Raw genomic sequence first — 17,602 nt, 5'->3', positions numbered from 1 at the left:
AGTGGTTAAGAGCGTTGTGCCAGTAACCGAAAGGTCGCTGGTTCTAATCCCCTAGCCGACTAGGTGAAAAATCTGCCGATGTGCCCTTGAGCAAGGCACTTAACCCTAGTTGCTCTGGAAAAGAGCGTCTTTTAAATGACTCAAATGTAAACATCAAATGTAATTAATACTATTAAAGTGTGCTGAACGTACTGAGTCCTGAAGCCCTGTAGAACATCGCCACCCTGTGGCTGACCACTGAAAGGCGTTTGATGTGGCGACCTGTCGTTTACACAACTTTCTTTCTCTGTGTCACCAGCCTGGTTCGAATAAGGCAGAGAAGTTTGACTATGTAAGTAGATAGACTTAATGTGTGTCATCATTCAAATGTATTCATATACAATGATACGTTACATTACAATACATTACTATACAATATCTGTCATCCTCAGATGATGGATTTTATCAAGAAGATGGCTGGTCGAGAGTACGTGGGGTTCAGCAATGCCACGTGAGTTTTAGCTAATGTCTTCCTTTTCTAAAGCTGAGTTCTCTCTGTTTGTTACATTATTGATGTGATGTGATGGACTCTCTTTGTCTCTCTGTTTCTCAGGTTCCAGTCTGAAAAAGAAACAGGCGACAGAAATTTTGCAATTGGATACTACCTCAAAGAGAAGAAGGTCAGTGAGGGACAGTGGCAATGGGAACATTTGAATTACAGTGGTTCTGGGACACACCTCCTGATAACTTTGTAGCTACTACTCAGGCCAGGAGTTTTGTGCACCAGAAATATATTGATCACTCAGTGTGTGATGGTTATGTGATATTCATGTGTGAGATCATCTGTACCTGTATGAAATATTGATCATAGGAACTGATTTCCATCTGCAGTGTTTTCCTACTGGGGCAGAAATGATTGATGCGCTGGACTTCTATTTCCAGGTAAACTACACTTCCTCATATACACAATCACACTGTGATAAAGTTGATGTGGTTTTGCTATTTCTGGTAATGCATCATAATGATGATTTGTTACTCGACATTATAATAAAGTATTACCCTATGTATTTACAGTGCATATGAGTCCCAGACACTGGGGCAGTTTCCCGGACACAAATTTGTCTTAGTCCTCACTAAAAAGCAATTTCAATGGTGAATCTCCGTAGACCATGCTTCTTAGTCCAAGACTAGGCTTAATTTGTGTCTGGGAAACGGAGCCTACGTGTTTCTCCCTATATAATTGTTTTAGTAAATAAATGATTTCCTTTCAGCTGTGTTCCATAGAGGTCACCTGCGAGTCTGGAAGTGTCCCCTATATCATTGTTTTAGTAAATAAATGATTTCCATTCAGCTGTGTTCCATATAGGTCACCTGCGAGTCTGGAAGTGTCCCCTATATCATTGTTTTAGTAAATAAATGATTTCCTTTCAGCTGTGTTCCATAGAGGTCACCTGCGAGTCTGGAAGTGTCCCCTATATCATTGTTTTAGTAAATAAATGATTTCCTTTCAGCTGTGTTCCATAGAGGTCACCTGCGAGTCTGGAAGTGTCCGCTATATAATTGTTTTAGTAAATAAATGATTTCCTTTCAGCTGTGTTCCATAGAGGTCACCTGCGAATCTGGAAGCGTCATGGCGGCCACGCTGGCCCACGGGGGAATCTGCCCAATCACCGGCGAGCGCGTCCTGAGTGCCGAGGCTGTAAGGAACACCCTGAGTCTCATGCACTCCTGCGGCATGTACGACTTCTCTGGACAGATGGCCTTCCATGTAAGTCATACAGTAGTCATACAGTAGTCATACAGTAGTTATACAGTAGTTATACAGTAGTCATACAGTAGTCATACAGTAGTTATACAGTAGTCATACAGTGGTTATACAGTGGTTATACAGTAGTTATACAGTAGTTATACAGTAGTCATACAGTGGTTATACAGTAGTTATACAGTAGTTATACAGTTGTTATACAGTAGTCATACAGTAGTCATACAGTGGTTATACAGTAGTCATACAGTAGTTATACAGTAGTTATACAGTAGTCGTACAGTAGTCATACAGTAGTTATACAGTTGTTATACAGTAGTTGTACAGTAGTTGTACAGTAGTCATACAGTAGTTATACAGTTATACAGTAGTCATACAGTAGTTATACAGTAGTTATACAGTAGTCATACAGTAGTTATACAGTAGTCATGCAGTAGTCATTCAGTTGTTATACAGTAGTCATACAGTAGTCATACAGTAGTTATACAGTAGTTATACAGTAGTCATATAGTAGTCATACAGTAGTCATTCAGTTGTTATACAGTAGTTATACAGTAGAGTAGAGGTCACCTGCGAGTCTGGAAGCGTCATGGCGGCCACGCTGGCCCACGGGGGAATCTGCCCAATCACCGGCGAGCGCGTCCTGAGTGCCGAGGCTGTAAGGAACACCCTGAGTCTCATGCACTCCTGCGGCATGTACGACTTCTCTGGACAGATGGCCTTCCATGTAAGTCATACAGTAGTCATACAGTAGTTATACAGTGGTTATACAGTAGTCATACAGTAGTCATACAGTAGTTATACAGTAGTCATACAGTAGTCATACAGTAGTTATACAGTAGTCATGCAGTAGTCATTCAGTTGTTATACAGTACTTATACAGTAGTCATGCAGTAGTCATACAGTAGTCATACAGTAGTCATACAGTAGTTATACAGTAGTCATACAGTTGTTATACAGTAGTCATACAGTAGTCATACAGTTGTTATACAGTAGTCATACAGTAGTCATACAGTAGTCATGCAGTGGTTTTGCAGTAGTCATACAGTAGTTATACAGTAGTCATACAGTAGTCATACAGTAGTTATACAGTAGTCATACAGTGGTTATACAGTGGTTATACAGTAGTTATACAGTAGTTATACAGTAGTCATACAGTGGTTATACAGTAGTCATACAGTAGTTATACAGTAGTCGTACAGTAGTTATACAGTAGTCATACAGTAGTTATACAGTTGTTATACAGTAGTCATACAGTAGTCATACAGTGGTTATACAGTAGTCATACAGTTGTTATACAGTAGTTATACAGTAGTTATACAGTAGTTATACAGTAGTTGTACAGTAGTTGTACAGTAGTCATACAGTAGTCATACAGTAGTTATACAGTTATACAGTAGTCATACAGTAGTTATACAGTAGTCATACAGTAGTCATACAGTAGTTATACAGTAGTCATACAGTAGTTATACAGTAGTCATACAGTAGTTATACAGTAGTTATACAGTAGTCATATAGTAGTCATACAGTAGTCATTCAGTTGTTATACAGTAGTCATACAGTAGTCATACAGTAGTTGTACAGTAGTCATACGGTAGTTATACAGTAGTCGTACAGTAGTCATACAGTTGTTATACAGTTGTTATACAGTAGTCATACAGTAGTTATACAGTAGTCATACAGTTGTTATACAGTAGTCATACAGGAGTTATACAGTAGTCAAATAGTAGTCATACAGTAGTCATTCAGTTGTTATACAGTAGTCATACAGTAGTCATACAGTAGTTGTACAGTAGTCATACAGTAGTTATACAGTAGTCGTACAGTAGTCATACAGTTGTTATACAGTTGTTATACAGTAGTCATACAGTGGTTATACAGTAGTCATACAGTAGTCATACAGTTGTTATACAGTAGTCATACAGTAGTCGTACAGTAGTTATACAGTAGTCATACAGTTGTTATACAGTAGTCATACAGTAGTTATACAGTTGTTATACAGTTGTTATACAGTAGTCATACAGTAGTTATACAGTTGTTATACAATTGTTATACAGTGTTCATACCGTAGTCATACAGTGGTCATACAGTAGTTATACAGTAGTCATACAGTTGTTATACAGTAGTCATACAGTAGTCGTACAGTAGTTATACAGTAGTCATACAGTAGTTACACAGTAGTCATACAGTAGTTATACAGTTGTTATACAGTAGTCATACAGTAGTCATATAGTAGTTATACAGTAGTCATACAGTAGTTATACAGTAGTCATACAGTAGTTATACAGTAGTCATACAGTAGTCATACAGTAGTCATTCAGTTGTTATACAGTAGTCATATAGTAGTTATACAGTAGTCATACAGTAGTCATTCAGTTGTTAGACGGTGGTTATACAGTAGTCATACAGTAGTCATTCAGTTGTTATACAGTAGTTATACAGTAGTCATACAGTAGTTATACAGTAGTTATGCAGTAGTCATACAGTAGTTATACAGTAGTCATACAGTAGTCATACAGTAGTTATACAGTGGTCATACAGTAGTCATACAGTTGTTATACAGTAGTCATACAGTAGTTATACAGTAGTCATACAGTAGTTATACAGTTGTTATACAGTAGTCATACAGTAGTCATACAGTAGTCATACAGTAGTTGAACAGTAGTTATACAGTTGTTATACAGTAGTCATACAGTTGTTATACAGTTGTCATACAGTAGTCATTCAGTTGTTATACAGTAGTTATACAGTAGTCATACGGTTGTTATACAGTAGTCATACAGTAGTCATTCAGTTGATATACAGTAGTCATTCAGTGGTCATACAGTAGTTATACAGTAGTCATACAGTAGTTATACAGTAGTCATACAGTAGTCATACAGTAGTTATACAGTAGTTATACAGTAGTCATACAGTTGTTATACAGTAGTCATACAGTAGTCATACAGTAGTTATACAGTAGTCATACAGTTGTTATACAGTTGTCATACAGTAGTCATTCAGTTGTTATACAGTAGTCATACAGTAGTTATACAGTAGTCATACAGTAGTCATACAGTAGTTATACAGTAGTCATTCAGTTGTTATACAGTTGTTATACAGTAGTTATACAGTAGTCATACAGTGGTCATACAGGTGTCATACAGTAGTCATTCAGTTGTTATACAGTATTTATACAGTAGTCATACAGTGGTCATACAGTTGTTATACAGTTGTTATACAGCAGTTATACAGTAGTCATACAGTGGTCATACAGTAGTTATACAGTAGTCATACAGTAGTCATTCAGTTGTTATATAGTAGTCATACAGTAGTCATGCAGTAGTCATTCAGTAGTCATTCAGTTGCTATACAGTAGTTATACAGTAGTCATACAGTTGTTATACAGTAGTCATTCAGTTGTTATACATCAGTTATACAGTAGTCATACAGTGGTCATACAGTAGTTATACAGTAGTCATACAGTAGTCATACAGTAGTCATTCAGTTGTTATACAGTAGTCATACAATAGTCATACAGTATTTATACGGTAGTCATACAGTAGTCATGCAGTAGTCATTCAGTAGTCATTTGGTTGCTATACAGTAGTTATACAGTAGTCATACAGTAGTCGTACAGTAGTTATACAGTGGTTATACAGTAGTCATGCAGTAGTTATACAGTAGTCATACAGTAGTCATACAGTAGTTATACAGTAGTTATACAGTGGTCATGCAGTAGTTATACAGTAGTCATACAGTAGTTATACAGTAGTTATTCAGTTGTTATACAGTAGTCATACAGTAGTCATACAGTAGTTATACAGTAGTCATACAGTAGTCATGCAGTAGTCATACAGTGGTTATACAGTAGTCATGCAGTAGTTATACAGTAGTCATACAGTAGTTGTACAGTAGTCATACAGTAGTTATACAGTAGTCATACAGTAGTCATACAGTAGTTGTACAGTAGTCATACAGTTGTTATACAGTAGTCATTCAGTTGTTATACATCAGTTATACAGTAGTCATACAGTGGTCATACAGTAGTTATACAGTAGTCATACAGTAGTCATACAGTAGTCATTCAGTTGTTATACAGTAGTCATACAATAGTCATACAGTATTTATACAGTAGTCATGCAGTAGTCATTCAGTAGTCATTTAGTTGCTATGAAGTAGTTATACAGTAATCATACAGTAGTCATACAGTAGTCATTCAGTAGTTATACAGTAGTTATACAGTAGTCATACAGTAGTCATACAGTAGTCATACAGGGGTCATGCAGTAATTATACAGTAGTCATACAGTAGTTATACAGTAGTTATTCAGTTGTTATACAGTAGTCATACAGTAGTTATACAGTAGTCATGCAGTAGTTATACAGTGGTTATACAGTAGTCATGCAGTGGTTATACAGTAGTCATACAGTAGTTATACAGTAGTCATACAGTAGTCATACAGTAGTTGTACAGTAGTCATACAGTGGTTATACAGTAGTCACACAGTAGTTATACAGTAGTTATACAGTAGTCATGCGGTAGTCATACAGTAGTTATACAGTAGTCATACAGTAGTTATACAGTAGTCATACAGTAGTCATACAGTGGTTATACAGTAGTCATACAGTAGTCGTACAGTAGTCATACAGTAGTTATACAGTAGTTATACAGTAGTCATACAGTTGTTATACAGTAGTCATACAGTAGTCATACAGTAGTCATACAGTAGTTATACAGTAGTCATACAGTAGTTATACAATAGTCATACAGTAGTTATACAGTGGTCATACAGTAGTCATACAGTAGTTATACAATAGTCATACAGTAGTTATACAGTACTTACACAATGGCGCCGGAGGGGATGGCTGCCGTTTTACGGGTTCCTGACCAACTGTGCTATTTTGTGTGTTTTTTCGCGTTGTTTGTAACTTATTTTGTACATAATGTTGCTGATACCGTCTCTTATGTCCGAAAATAGCTTCTGGATATCAGAGCAGCAATTACTCACCTCGAACTGGACAAAGATTTTTTCTTTAATGAGTCTGACGCGACGGAAATACTGTTTCTCCGAGACCAGGCCAAAATCCCCGTCATTCGCGTGAAGAAAAGACGGAGGTACAGGAGGCGGAGATCGGGGTGCCTTGTGAGAATTAGTTGGCGAGTGGGTAACCCGCCTCTTTCATTCGTTCTATTGGCCAACGTGCAATCACTGGAGAATAAACTGGATGAGCTCCGTTCGAGACTATCCTACCAACGGGTCATTAAAAGCTGTAATATCTGGCCTCCCGAGTGGCGCAGCGGTCTAAGGCACTGCAGTGCTTGAGGCGTCACTACAGATCCGGGTTCGATCCCGGGCTGTGACGCAGCCGGCCGCGATCCGGGAGACCCATGAGGCAACACACAATTGGCCCAGCGTCGTCCGGGTTAGGGGAGGGTTTGGCTGGCCATCGCGCTCTAGCGACTGCTGTGGCGGGCCGGGCGCATGCACGCTGAAACGGTCGCCAGTTGGACGGTATTTCCTCCGACACATTGGTTCGGCTGGCTTCCGGGTTAAGCAAGCAGGGTGTCAAGAAGCAGTGCGGCTTGGCAGGGTCGTGTTTCAGAGGACGCATGGCTCTCGACCTTTGCCTCTCCCGAGTCCATACGGGAGTTGCAGCGATGGGACAAGACTGTAACTACCAATTTGGATATCACGAAAAAAGAAAAAGAAAAACTGTAATATCTTATGTTTCACCGAGTCGTGGCTGAACGACGACACGGATAATATACAGTTGGCTGGGTTATCCATGCATCAGCAGGACAGAGAAGCTACGTCTGGTAAGACGAGGGGTGGGGGTGTGTGTCTATTTGTCAATAACAGCTGGTGCACGATGTCTAATATTAAGGAAGTCTCGAGGTATTGCTCGCCTGAGGTAGAGTACCTCATGATAAGCTGTAGACCACACTATTTACCAAGATTGTTTTCATCTATATTTTTCATAGCCGTCTATTTACCACCACAAACCGATGCTGGCACTAAGACCGCACTCAACGAGCTGTATAAGGCCATAAGCAAACAAGATAATGCTCATCCTGAAGCGGCGTTCCTATTGGCCGGGGACTGCAGGCAAACTTGCAGGCAAAATTAAATCAGTTTTACCTCATTTCTACCAGAATGTCACATGTGCAACCAGAGGAAAAAAAAACTCTAGACCACCTTTACTCCACACACAGAGATGCATACAAAGCTCTCCCTCGCCCTCCATTTGGAAAATCTGACCATAATTCTATCCTCCTGATTCCTGCTTACAAGCAAAAACAAAAGCAGGAAGTACCAGTGACTCACTTAATACGGAAGTGGTCAGATGACGCGGATGCTACGCTACAGAACTGTTTTTGCTAGCACAGACTGGAATATGTTCCAGGATTCATCCAATAGCATTAAGGAGTATACCACCTCAGGCACCAGCTTCATCGATAAGTGCATCGACGACGTCGTCCCTACAGTGACCGTACGTACAGTACCAGTCCAAAGTTTGGACACACCTACTCATTCCAGGGTTTTTCTTAATTTTTACTATTTTCTACAATGTAAAATCCCACTAAGCCCAAACCAGATGGGATGGCGTATCGCTGTAGAATGCTATGGTAGGCATGCTGGTTAAGTGTGCCTTGAATTCTAAATAAATCACAGACAGTGTCACCAGCAAAGCACCCCCACACCATCACACCTCCTCCTCCATGCTTTACGGTGGGAAATACAAATGCGGAGATCATCCGTTCACCAACACCGCGTCTCACAAAGACACGGCGGTTTGAATTTTCACCGGTCTGATGTCCATTGCTCGTATTTCTTGGCCCAAGCAGGTCTCTTCTTCTTATTGGTGTCCTTTAGTAGTGGTTTCTTTGCAGCAATTCGACCATGAAGGCCTGATTCACACAGTCCCGTCTGAACAGTTGATGTTGAGACGTGTCTGTTACTTGAACTCTGTGAAGCATTTATTTGGGCTACATTTTCTGAGGCTGGTAACTCTAATGAACTTATCCTCTGCAGCAGAGGTAACTCTGGGTCTTCCATTCCTGTGGCGGTCCTCATGAGAGCCAGTTTTATCATAGCGCTTGATGGTTTTTGCGACTGCAGTTGAAGAAACTTTCAGAGTTCTTGAAATTTTACGTGTTGACTGACCTTCCTGTCTTAAAGTAATTATGGATTTCTCTTTGCTTATTTGAGCTGTTCTTGCCATAATATGGACTTGGTCTTTTACCAAATAGGGCTATCTTCTGTATACCCCCCCCACCTTGTCACAACACAACTGATTGGCTCAAACGCATTAAGAAGTTAATAAATTCCACAAATTAACTTTTAAGAAAGCACACCTGTTAATTGAAATGCATTGCAGGTGAGTACCTCATGAAGCTGGTCGAGAGAATGCCAAGAGTGTGCAAAGCTGTCATCAAGGCAAAGGGTGGCTTTTTCAAGAATCTCAAATATAAAATATATTTTGATTTGTTTAACACTTTTTTGGTTACTAAATGATTCCATATGTGTTATTTCATAGTTTTGATGTCTTAACTATTATTCTACAATGTAAAAAAAAAAAGTAAAAATAAAGAAAAACCCTGGAACGAGGAGGTGTGTCCAAACCTTTGACTGGAAGTGTACATATCCCAACCAGAAGCCATGGATTACAGGTAACATCCGCACCGAGCTAAAGGCTAGAGCTGCCGCTTTCAAGGAGCGGGACACTAATCCGGACGCTTATAAGAAATCCCGCTATGCCCTCAGACGAACCATCAAACAGGCAAAGCGTCAATACAGGACTAAGATTGAATCCTACTACACCGGCTCTGATGCTCGTCAGATGCGGCAGGGCTTGCAAACTACAAAGGGAAACCCAGCCGTGTGCTGCCCAGTGATGTGAGCCTACCATACGGGCTAAATGCCTTTTATGCTCGCTTCGAGGCAAGCAACATTGAAGCATGCATGAGAGCACCAGCTGTTCCGAACGACTGTGTGATCACGCTCTCCATAGCCGATGTGAGCAAGACCTTTAAACAAGTTAACATTCACAAGGCCACAGGGCCAGATGGATTACCAGGACATGTACTCAGAGCATGCGCAGAACAACTGGCAAGTGTCTTCACTGACATTTTCAACCTCTCCCTAACCGAGTCTGTAATACCTAAATGTTTAAAGCAGACCACCATAGTCCCTGTGCCCAAGAAAGCGAAGGTAACCTGCCTAAATGACTACCGCCCCGTAGCACTCACGTCGGTAGCCATCAAGTGCTTTGAAAGGCTGGTCATGGCTCACATCAAAACCATCATCCCGGAAACCCTAGACCCACTCCAATTCGCATACCGCCCCAACAGATCCACAGATGACGCAATCTCAATCGCACTCCACACTGCCCTTTCCCACCTGGACAAAAGGAACACCTATGTAAGAATGATGTTCATTGACTACAGCTCAGCGTTCAACACTATAGTGCCCACAAAGCTCCTCACTAAGTTAAGGACCATGGGACTAAACACCTCCCTATGCAACTGGATCCTGGACTTCCTGACAGGTCGCCCCCAGGTGGTAATTGTAGGCAACAACACATCTGTCACGCTGATCCTCAACATCGGGGCCCCTCAGGGGTGCTTGCTTAGCCCCCTCCTGTACTCCCTGTTCACCCACGACTGCTTGGCCAAGCACGACTCCAACACAATCTTTAAGTTTGCTGACGACACCTCGGTGGTAGGCCTGATCACCGACAACGATGAGACAGCCTATAGGGAGGAGGTCAGAGACCTGGCAGTGTGGTGCCAGGACAACAACCTCTCCCTCAACGTGAGCAAGACAATGGAGATGATCGTGAACTACAGGAAAAGGAGGACCGAACACGCCCCCATCCACATCGACGGGGCTGGTCCAAGCACACCAAGAAAGTTGTGAAGAGGGCACAACAACGCCTTTTCCCCCTCAGGATACTGAAAAGATTTGGCATGGGTCCCCAGATCCTCAAAAAGTTCTACAGCTGCACATTCGAGAGCATCCTGACTGGTTGCATCACTGGTTGTTTTTTTGTTTGTATTATCTTTTACCAGATCTAATGTGTTATATTTTCCTACATTAATTTCACACTTCCACAAACTTCAAAGTGTTTACTTTCAAATGGTATCAAGAATATGCATATCCTTGCTTCATGTCCTGAGCTACAGGCAGTTAGATTTGGGTATGTCATTTTAGGCGAAAATTGAAAAAAAGGGTCCGATCCTTAAGAGGTTAAATGCCATGTATTAATAGTCGAGTAAACCTTTTTAAACATTTATTTGCCAAATAAAGGCCACATTTCTTTTTCTCATGTTGGATGCTTTAATTGACACTTTTATCATAACCTGTATGGCCCCTGTATGGTTATTTCCCAGGTGGGCTTGCCTGCTAAGTCTGGGGTGTCAGGAGCAGTTCTATTGGTGGTCCCTAATGTCATGGGAGTCATGTGTTGGTCTCCTCCGCTAGACAAGGTTGGAAACAGTGTCCGGGGCATACACTTCTGCCAGGTAACCCATTTACATGTGATGTATGATACAATGACTGAATTACTTGTACAGAGTGAGCACTTGCTTGTACAGAGTGAGAAATGCTTGTGTGCTTCTTATGAATGTGTTTTGTCTAGGTTTTGAATGTGTTATGAAGTCCTTGTGTAGGTACCCTTTAAATAGTATTAACCATATGCAAAATGCATAATGTTTTGGCCTCCTGATAACGATCTGCTTTTCTTTATTTGACTTTCAGGAGCTGGTGTCTTCGTTTAACTTCCACAACTATGACAACCTGAGACACTTGGTCAAGAAGCAGGACCCTCGAAGGCAAGACGGGGATGATAGGGTAAGGGCTTTTGAGAGCTTTAGAAGGTAAACATACCAACAATTGAACATATTTGCTAAAACATGAATTGAGGTGGTGGTGTTGTCGTCTCCCAGTGTCCCACCCAGTCCAAGGTGTATTTATCTCTGCTATATCTGTAGAACAAGTCTGTGGTGAGCTTGATGTTTGCGGCCTACAGTGGAGATGTGTCAGCCCTCAGAAGGTAAAAGAGCAAATCAAGGAGTCTGCAGAAGGAGGGTTTATGTTTTACTTAGTTTCACCACGAAGTCACATATTGTAGATGTCACTCTCTCTCCTAGCTACTAATCCTTCACAGTAACTTAGGACTAACATGTAGAATATAGCTATAGTCTCCTATCCTGTCCTCTCAGGTTTGCTCTGTCATCGATGGACATGGAGCTGAAGGACTATGACTCTAGGACGGCTCTACACGTGGCTGCTGGCGAGGGTGAGCTTCCCTCCACTGGTGGCATTGTATCTTCAAAATGTTCTTACATGTGATGTTCTGGTGCCTCTAGGGTAATTCAGAAAGCTGATTAAGGACCTTATTACTGATGAATGTGTTTGCTTTTTTATGCCTGTGTTTTTCTTTCTGCTTGCATTTTGTATTTATATTTTGATGATGTGTATTTTCTGTCATTCAGGGCTCATCTGTATGACTCCCTGATAAAATAAAGGTTAAATAAAATAAAATGTCTTATAATGCATCATAGTGATGTTATAGATACTTATGAGTTGTTATTACAGCTTCTATCGAGTGTTATAATGCAGTAGAAGTGTATCATAAGGCATTATGTGTGTGTGCCTCATAGCAAGTGTTACCAGGCTAACGTACATATTTTGTGCTTTGTCCTCAGGCCATGTGGATGTGGTACGGTTCCTAACAGACGCCTGCAAAGTCAACCCCTTTGTGAAAGACCGGTACTGTATTATTCATTCATTCATTCATCCACCCCTCCGTCCATCTATATCAATCTCTACTGACGTTGCCTCCAACCTAACAACATCCCTTAGCTGCTGTATTCCCAGCCTCTCATGCCTTATTTCTCCATCTCCTTCCTCGTTCTGTTCTCTGTGGCCGTTGTCTTTATTGAGAGGTAGTTATTTTTTAATAACTTCTGACATCCTTCAATTAGCTTCTGTCTCATCTCTACCACCTCCCTCCAGGTGGGGCAACATTCCCCTTGATGATGCCATGCAGTTTGGCCACGGTGCCGTGGTGAAGGTCCTACAGGATTACCAGGTGGCCTGCCAGGAACAGGAGAGACTACCAGTGGCTGATACCATACCCATACCCCCCAAACTAGAGACTGTAGAAGGCATGGTGTGATCAGGGGACGTATATATATCAAGCGTCTCCCATTAAGAGTGCTGATCTACGATCAATTTTGCGGAATGAAACAGATTATTATAGACGGGGAGGACAGTATTCCTAAATCAGCACCCCTACTTGATAAATGGGCCCAGGACCATCAGGGTCCATTCATTAGGTCCCAAATGGAAGATAAGAGACCGAAACATGGAGAGACTTCCTCAAGTTGTCCAATAAAAAAAACACTCATTTTCGTTTTCTGTTGCAAATGGTAGTGTGTCCGAAGTGGCGCTCTAATTGCTATAGACCTTTAGTGCATTACTTTTGGTTAGTAGTGTGTATAGGGAATAGGGTGCCATTTAGGATACTGTGTTATTCCTCCCACCAGGACTTCTCTGGGTGCGCCCCAACAATGTCTCCTTCCTCCTGAAGTGTACACTCATACCCTACTTCCCACACATCTAAAGACGTTGGATTGGTGGAGGCATGGGCTAGTTTCTTATACCAGTCATTACCTTTCATATCAGTGAAGGGAAGGGAACAAGAGCACACTTTGGGAGGAAGGAGAGATAATTGGGACAGAGTCCCTATCTTGTATGCAGTATTTACTCCTCTCCTGTCCGTATAAACAGGAGGAGACCTGAGGGTATAGTTTTTCATTTTAGTCGACGCTAAATGTAACAAGACGATCACCTGAGACTAATGGAAATTCAATTTGACATGATGGTCCTGATCTGTTTTGTCCAATCAGAAGCATGCATGCCTTTAATGCAATCCTCTCATTGGCAGAATTAACATCTTTCATGTGCGCAGGCTACTTGAGCTTATAGCCCCGCCCTCCTTTTCAACACACACATCTCCAGGGTGGTCACTTCAGTCGTCTCTCTTCTGAACTGATGCGCGGGCAGGGCACTTCTAAACTGTAGCTAACCTCTATTCTGATGCGCGGGCAGGGCACTTCTAAACTGTAGCTGACCTCTATTCTGATGCGCGGGCAGGGCACTTCTAAACTGTAGCTAACCTCTATTCTGATGCGCGGGCAGGGCACTTCTAAACTGTAGCTAACCTCTATTCTGATGCGCGGGCAGGGCACTTCTAAACTGTAGCTAACCTCTATTCTGATGCACGGGCAGGGCACTTCTAAACTGTAGCTGACCTCTATTCTGATGCGCGGGCAGGGCACTTCTAAACTGTAGCTGACCTCTATTCTGTTAAGAAACAATAATGTTCATATTTACCATTTTTTGCTTTGATCACATCCGAAGCTATATTTTGCCATTTGCGCTGGTATTCATCTGTGTTGCCGTTCTCTCGCGTTCCGCAAATGCGAGTTGCAGTGACTTCTTCCCGATTGGAAATACTAATGCTACTTAGTGAATATTAGGAGTACAGTAATAATTCTGGCCTTGTTGGAAAGCTCACATCCCCCCCTTTAAAATGGATTCACTGAACACGATGGAAGTTAGAGGTAGCCTTATTATTCATTATTTAATGGAAAAGGCCTTGACTAAAATATTACTGAAATGACGGTGACTAAAACCAGACATAAATTATCCAGATTAAAAATGTCAAGTAGTGATGCGCGACATATGCCTCGTTTCCTGAAACAAGTCACGTATAAGGAGAAAGCTGAAGTCTTTACCTATCCATTGATTTAAATCTATCCCCTGTCTGATTCCCAGTTCGTCCATTGGATGACAGTAGGAGATCACATGACATCTCTTGGTCACTTGAAACCAGTTGCGTCTGGTTTGGAGAGTGAGTCAGTGTGCCAAAATGGCTGAACTAATTTTTCAAGCCTGACATCTTAAAATGACCTTCGCAATAAGGGCTTTCAAGTTATGGAGTTTGCTTTTTGAAATAAGACACAGACAGGTGAAGAAACTTCAAACTTCACTTTTCCTATTGTAAACATCCTCAGAACAGCCTCAATTCATCGGGGCATGGACTCTACAAGTGTCGAAAGTGGTCCACAGGGATGCTGGCCCATGCTGACTCCAATGCTTCCCACAGTTGTGTCAAGTTGGCTGGATGTCCTTTGGGTGGTGGACCATTCTTGATACACACGGGAAACTGTTGAGCGTGAAAAACTGAGCAGCGTTGCAGTTCTTGACACACTCAAACCGGTGCGCCTGGCACCTACTACCATACCCCGTTCAAAGGCACTTAAATATTTTGTCTTGCTCATTCACAGTCTGAATGGCACACATACACAATCCATGTCTCCATTGTCTCAAGGCTTAAAAATCCTTCTTTAACCTGTCTCCTCCCCTTCATTTACACTGATTTTAGTGGATTTAACAAGTGACATCAATAAGGGATTATAGCTTTCATCTGGTCAGTCTATGTCATGGAAAGAGCAGGTGTTCCTAATGTTTTGTAAATTTTTGTCATTTAGCAGACACTCTTATCCAGAGCGACTTACAGTTAGTGAATACGTACATTTTTCATACTGGCCCCCCATGGGAATCGAACCCACAACCCTGGCGTTGCAAGCGCCATGCTCTACCAACTGAGCTACAGGAGACCTACAGTCAGTGTATATAATGGGATTTCCTATGTTGGGAAAAAAACGCTTGTTGAGAATACAATGTGTTTTCAATAGATCATTGCTCTCAGACATTTGCTTTTGATACAGACGTTTATTTCCATTCAGTATGGGACATATAGCGGATGAAGAGGTGGAGACGTTAAGGTCTGAGGAGACGTGACCTGGCCAGTGGCCAGCTCTGTTCTAGAGACTAGATACTGGTCACCGCTGTCTTGGTCTCATTGGCACACTTCCAAGTCTTGTGTTGTTGTATTGGTACAAACATGAGAATGCTGGAAATCGAGGTCCCTGCTGTCTATGATGGTTCTCAACCTCAACCCATGATCTCTGTTAGGAGGAAAAATATATTATTGATTAAGAATATATATATTTACAGTGGGGAGAACAAGTATTTGATACACTGCCGATTTTGCAGGTTTTCCTACTTACAAAGCATGTAGAGGTCTGTAATTTTTATCATAGGTACACTTCAACTGTGAGAGACGGAATCTAAAACAAAAATCCAGAAAATCACATTGTATGATTTTTAAGTAATTAATTTGCATTTTATTGCATGACATAAGTATTTGATCACCTACCAACCAGTAAGAATTCCGGCTCTCACAGACCTGTTAGTTTTTCTTTAAGAAGCCCTCCTGTTCTCCACTCATTACCTGTATTAACTGCACCTGTTTGAACTCGTTACCTGTATAAAAGACACCTGTCCACACACTCAATCAAACAGACTCCAACCTCTCCACAATGGCCAAGACCAGAGAGCTGTGTAAGGACATGAGGGATAAAATTGTAGACCTGCACAAGGCTGGGATGGGCTACAGGACAATAGGCAAGCAGCTTGGTGAGAAGGCAACAACTGTTGGCGCAATTATTAGAAAATGGAAGAAGTTCAAGATGACGGTCAATCACCCTCGGTCTGGGGCTCCATGCAAGATCTCACCTCGTGGGGCATCAATGATCATGAAGAAGGTGAGGGATCAGCCCAGAACTACACGGCAGGACCTGGTCAATGACCTGAAGAGAGCTGGGACCACAGTCTCAAAGAAAACCATTAGTAACACACTACGCCGTCATGGATTGAAATGCTGCAGTGCACGCAAGGTCCCCCTGCTCAAGCCAGCGCATGTCCAGGCCCGTCTGAAGTTTGCCAATGACCATCTGGATGATCCAGAGGAGGAAAGGGAGAAGGTCATGTGGTCTGATGAGACAAAAATAGAGCTTTTTGGTCTAAACTCCACTCGCCGTGTTTGGAGGAAGAAGAAGGATGAGTACAACCCCAAGAACACCATCCCAACCGTGAAGCATGGAGGTGGAAACATCATTCTTTGGGGATGCTTTTCTGCAAAGGGGACAGGACGACTGCACCGTATTGAGGGGAGGATGGATGGGGCCATGTATCGCGAGATCTTGGCCAACAACCTCCTTCCCTCAGTAAGAGCATTGAAGGTGGTTTGTGGCTGGGTCTTCCAGCATGACAACGACCCGAAACACACAGCCAGGGCAACTAAGGAGTGGCTCCGTAAGAAGCATCTCAAGGTCCTGGAGTGGCCTAGCCAGTCTCCAGACCTGAAACCAATAGAAAATCTTTGGAGGGAGCTGAAAATCCGTATTGCCCAGCGACAGCCCCGAAATCTGAAGGATCTGGAGAAGGTCTGTATGGAGGAGTGGGCCAAAATCCCTGCTGCAGTGTGTGCAAACCTGGTCAAGACCTACAGGAAACGTATGATCTCTATAATTGCAAACAAAGGTTTCTGTACCAAATATTAAGTTCTGCTTTTCTGATGTATCAAATACTTATGTCATGCATTAATTACTTAAAAATCATACAATGTGATTTTCTGGGTTTTTAGTTTTAGATTCCGTCTCTCACAGTTGAAGTGTACCTATGATAAAAATTACAGACCTCTATATGCTTTGTAAGTAGGAAAACCTGCAAAATCGGCAGTGTATCAAATACTTGTTCTCCCCACTGTATATATATATATATGTATATATATATATATATATATATATATATATATATATATATATATATATATATATACAGTGAGGGAAAAAAGTATTTGATCCCCTGCTGATTTTGTAAGTTTGCCCACTGACAAAGAAATGATCAGTCTATAATTTTAATGATAGGTTTATTTGAACAGTGAGAGACAGAATAACAAC

The 17,602-nt window shown here is 41.6% G+C and overlaps 1 protein-coding gene across 1 annotated transcript; it reads left to right on the top strand.

Annotated features, from left to right (window-relative positions):
* Window positions 1-241: 241 nt before the first annotated feature.
* On the top strand, window positions 242-13,142 carry LOC311121211 (glutaminase liver isoform, mitochondrial-like; the record flags this gene model as incomplete). Its single annotated transcript, XM_084195727.1, has 11 exons — window positions 242-331; window positions 432-490; window positions 593-659; window positions 871-921; window positions 1,571-1,747; window positions 11,117-11,248; window positions 11,484-11,576; window positions 11,717-11,778; window positions 11,948-12,024; window positions 12,434-12,497; window positions 12,744-13,142. Coding segments are annotated over 11 exons (1,035 nt in total), but the record flags the coding sequence as incomplete, so codon positions are not given.
* Between the last annotated feature and the right edge of the window lie 4,460 nt (window positions 13,143-17,602).

Source organism: Coregonus lavaretus (genome assembly GCF_964263955.1).
Source record: "Coregonus lavaretus genome assembly, contig: HAP1_SCAFFOLD_3979, whole genome shotgun sequence".
Taxonomy (NCBI): Eukaryota; Metazoa; Chordata; class Actinopteri; order Salmoniformes; family Salmonidae; genus Coregonus; species Coregonus lavaretus.
This window is presented reverse-complemented; position numbering and strand designations above follow the sequence as displayed.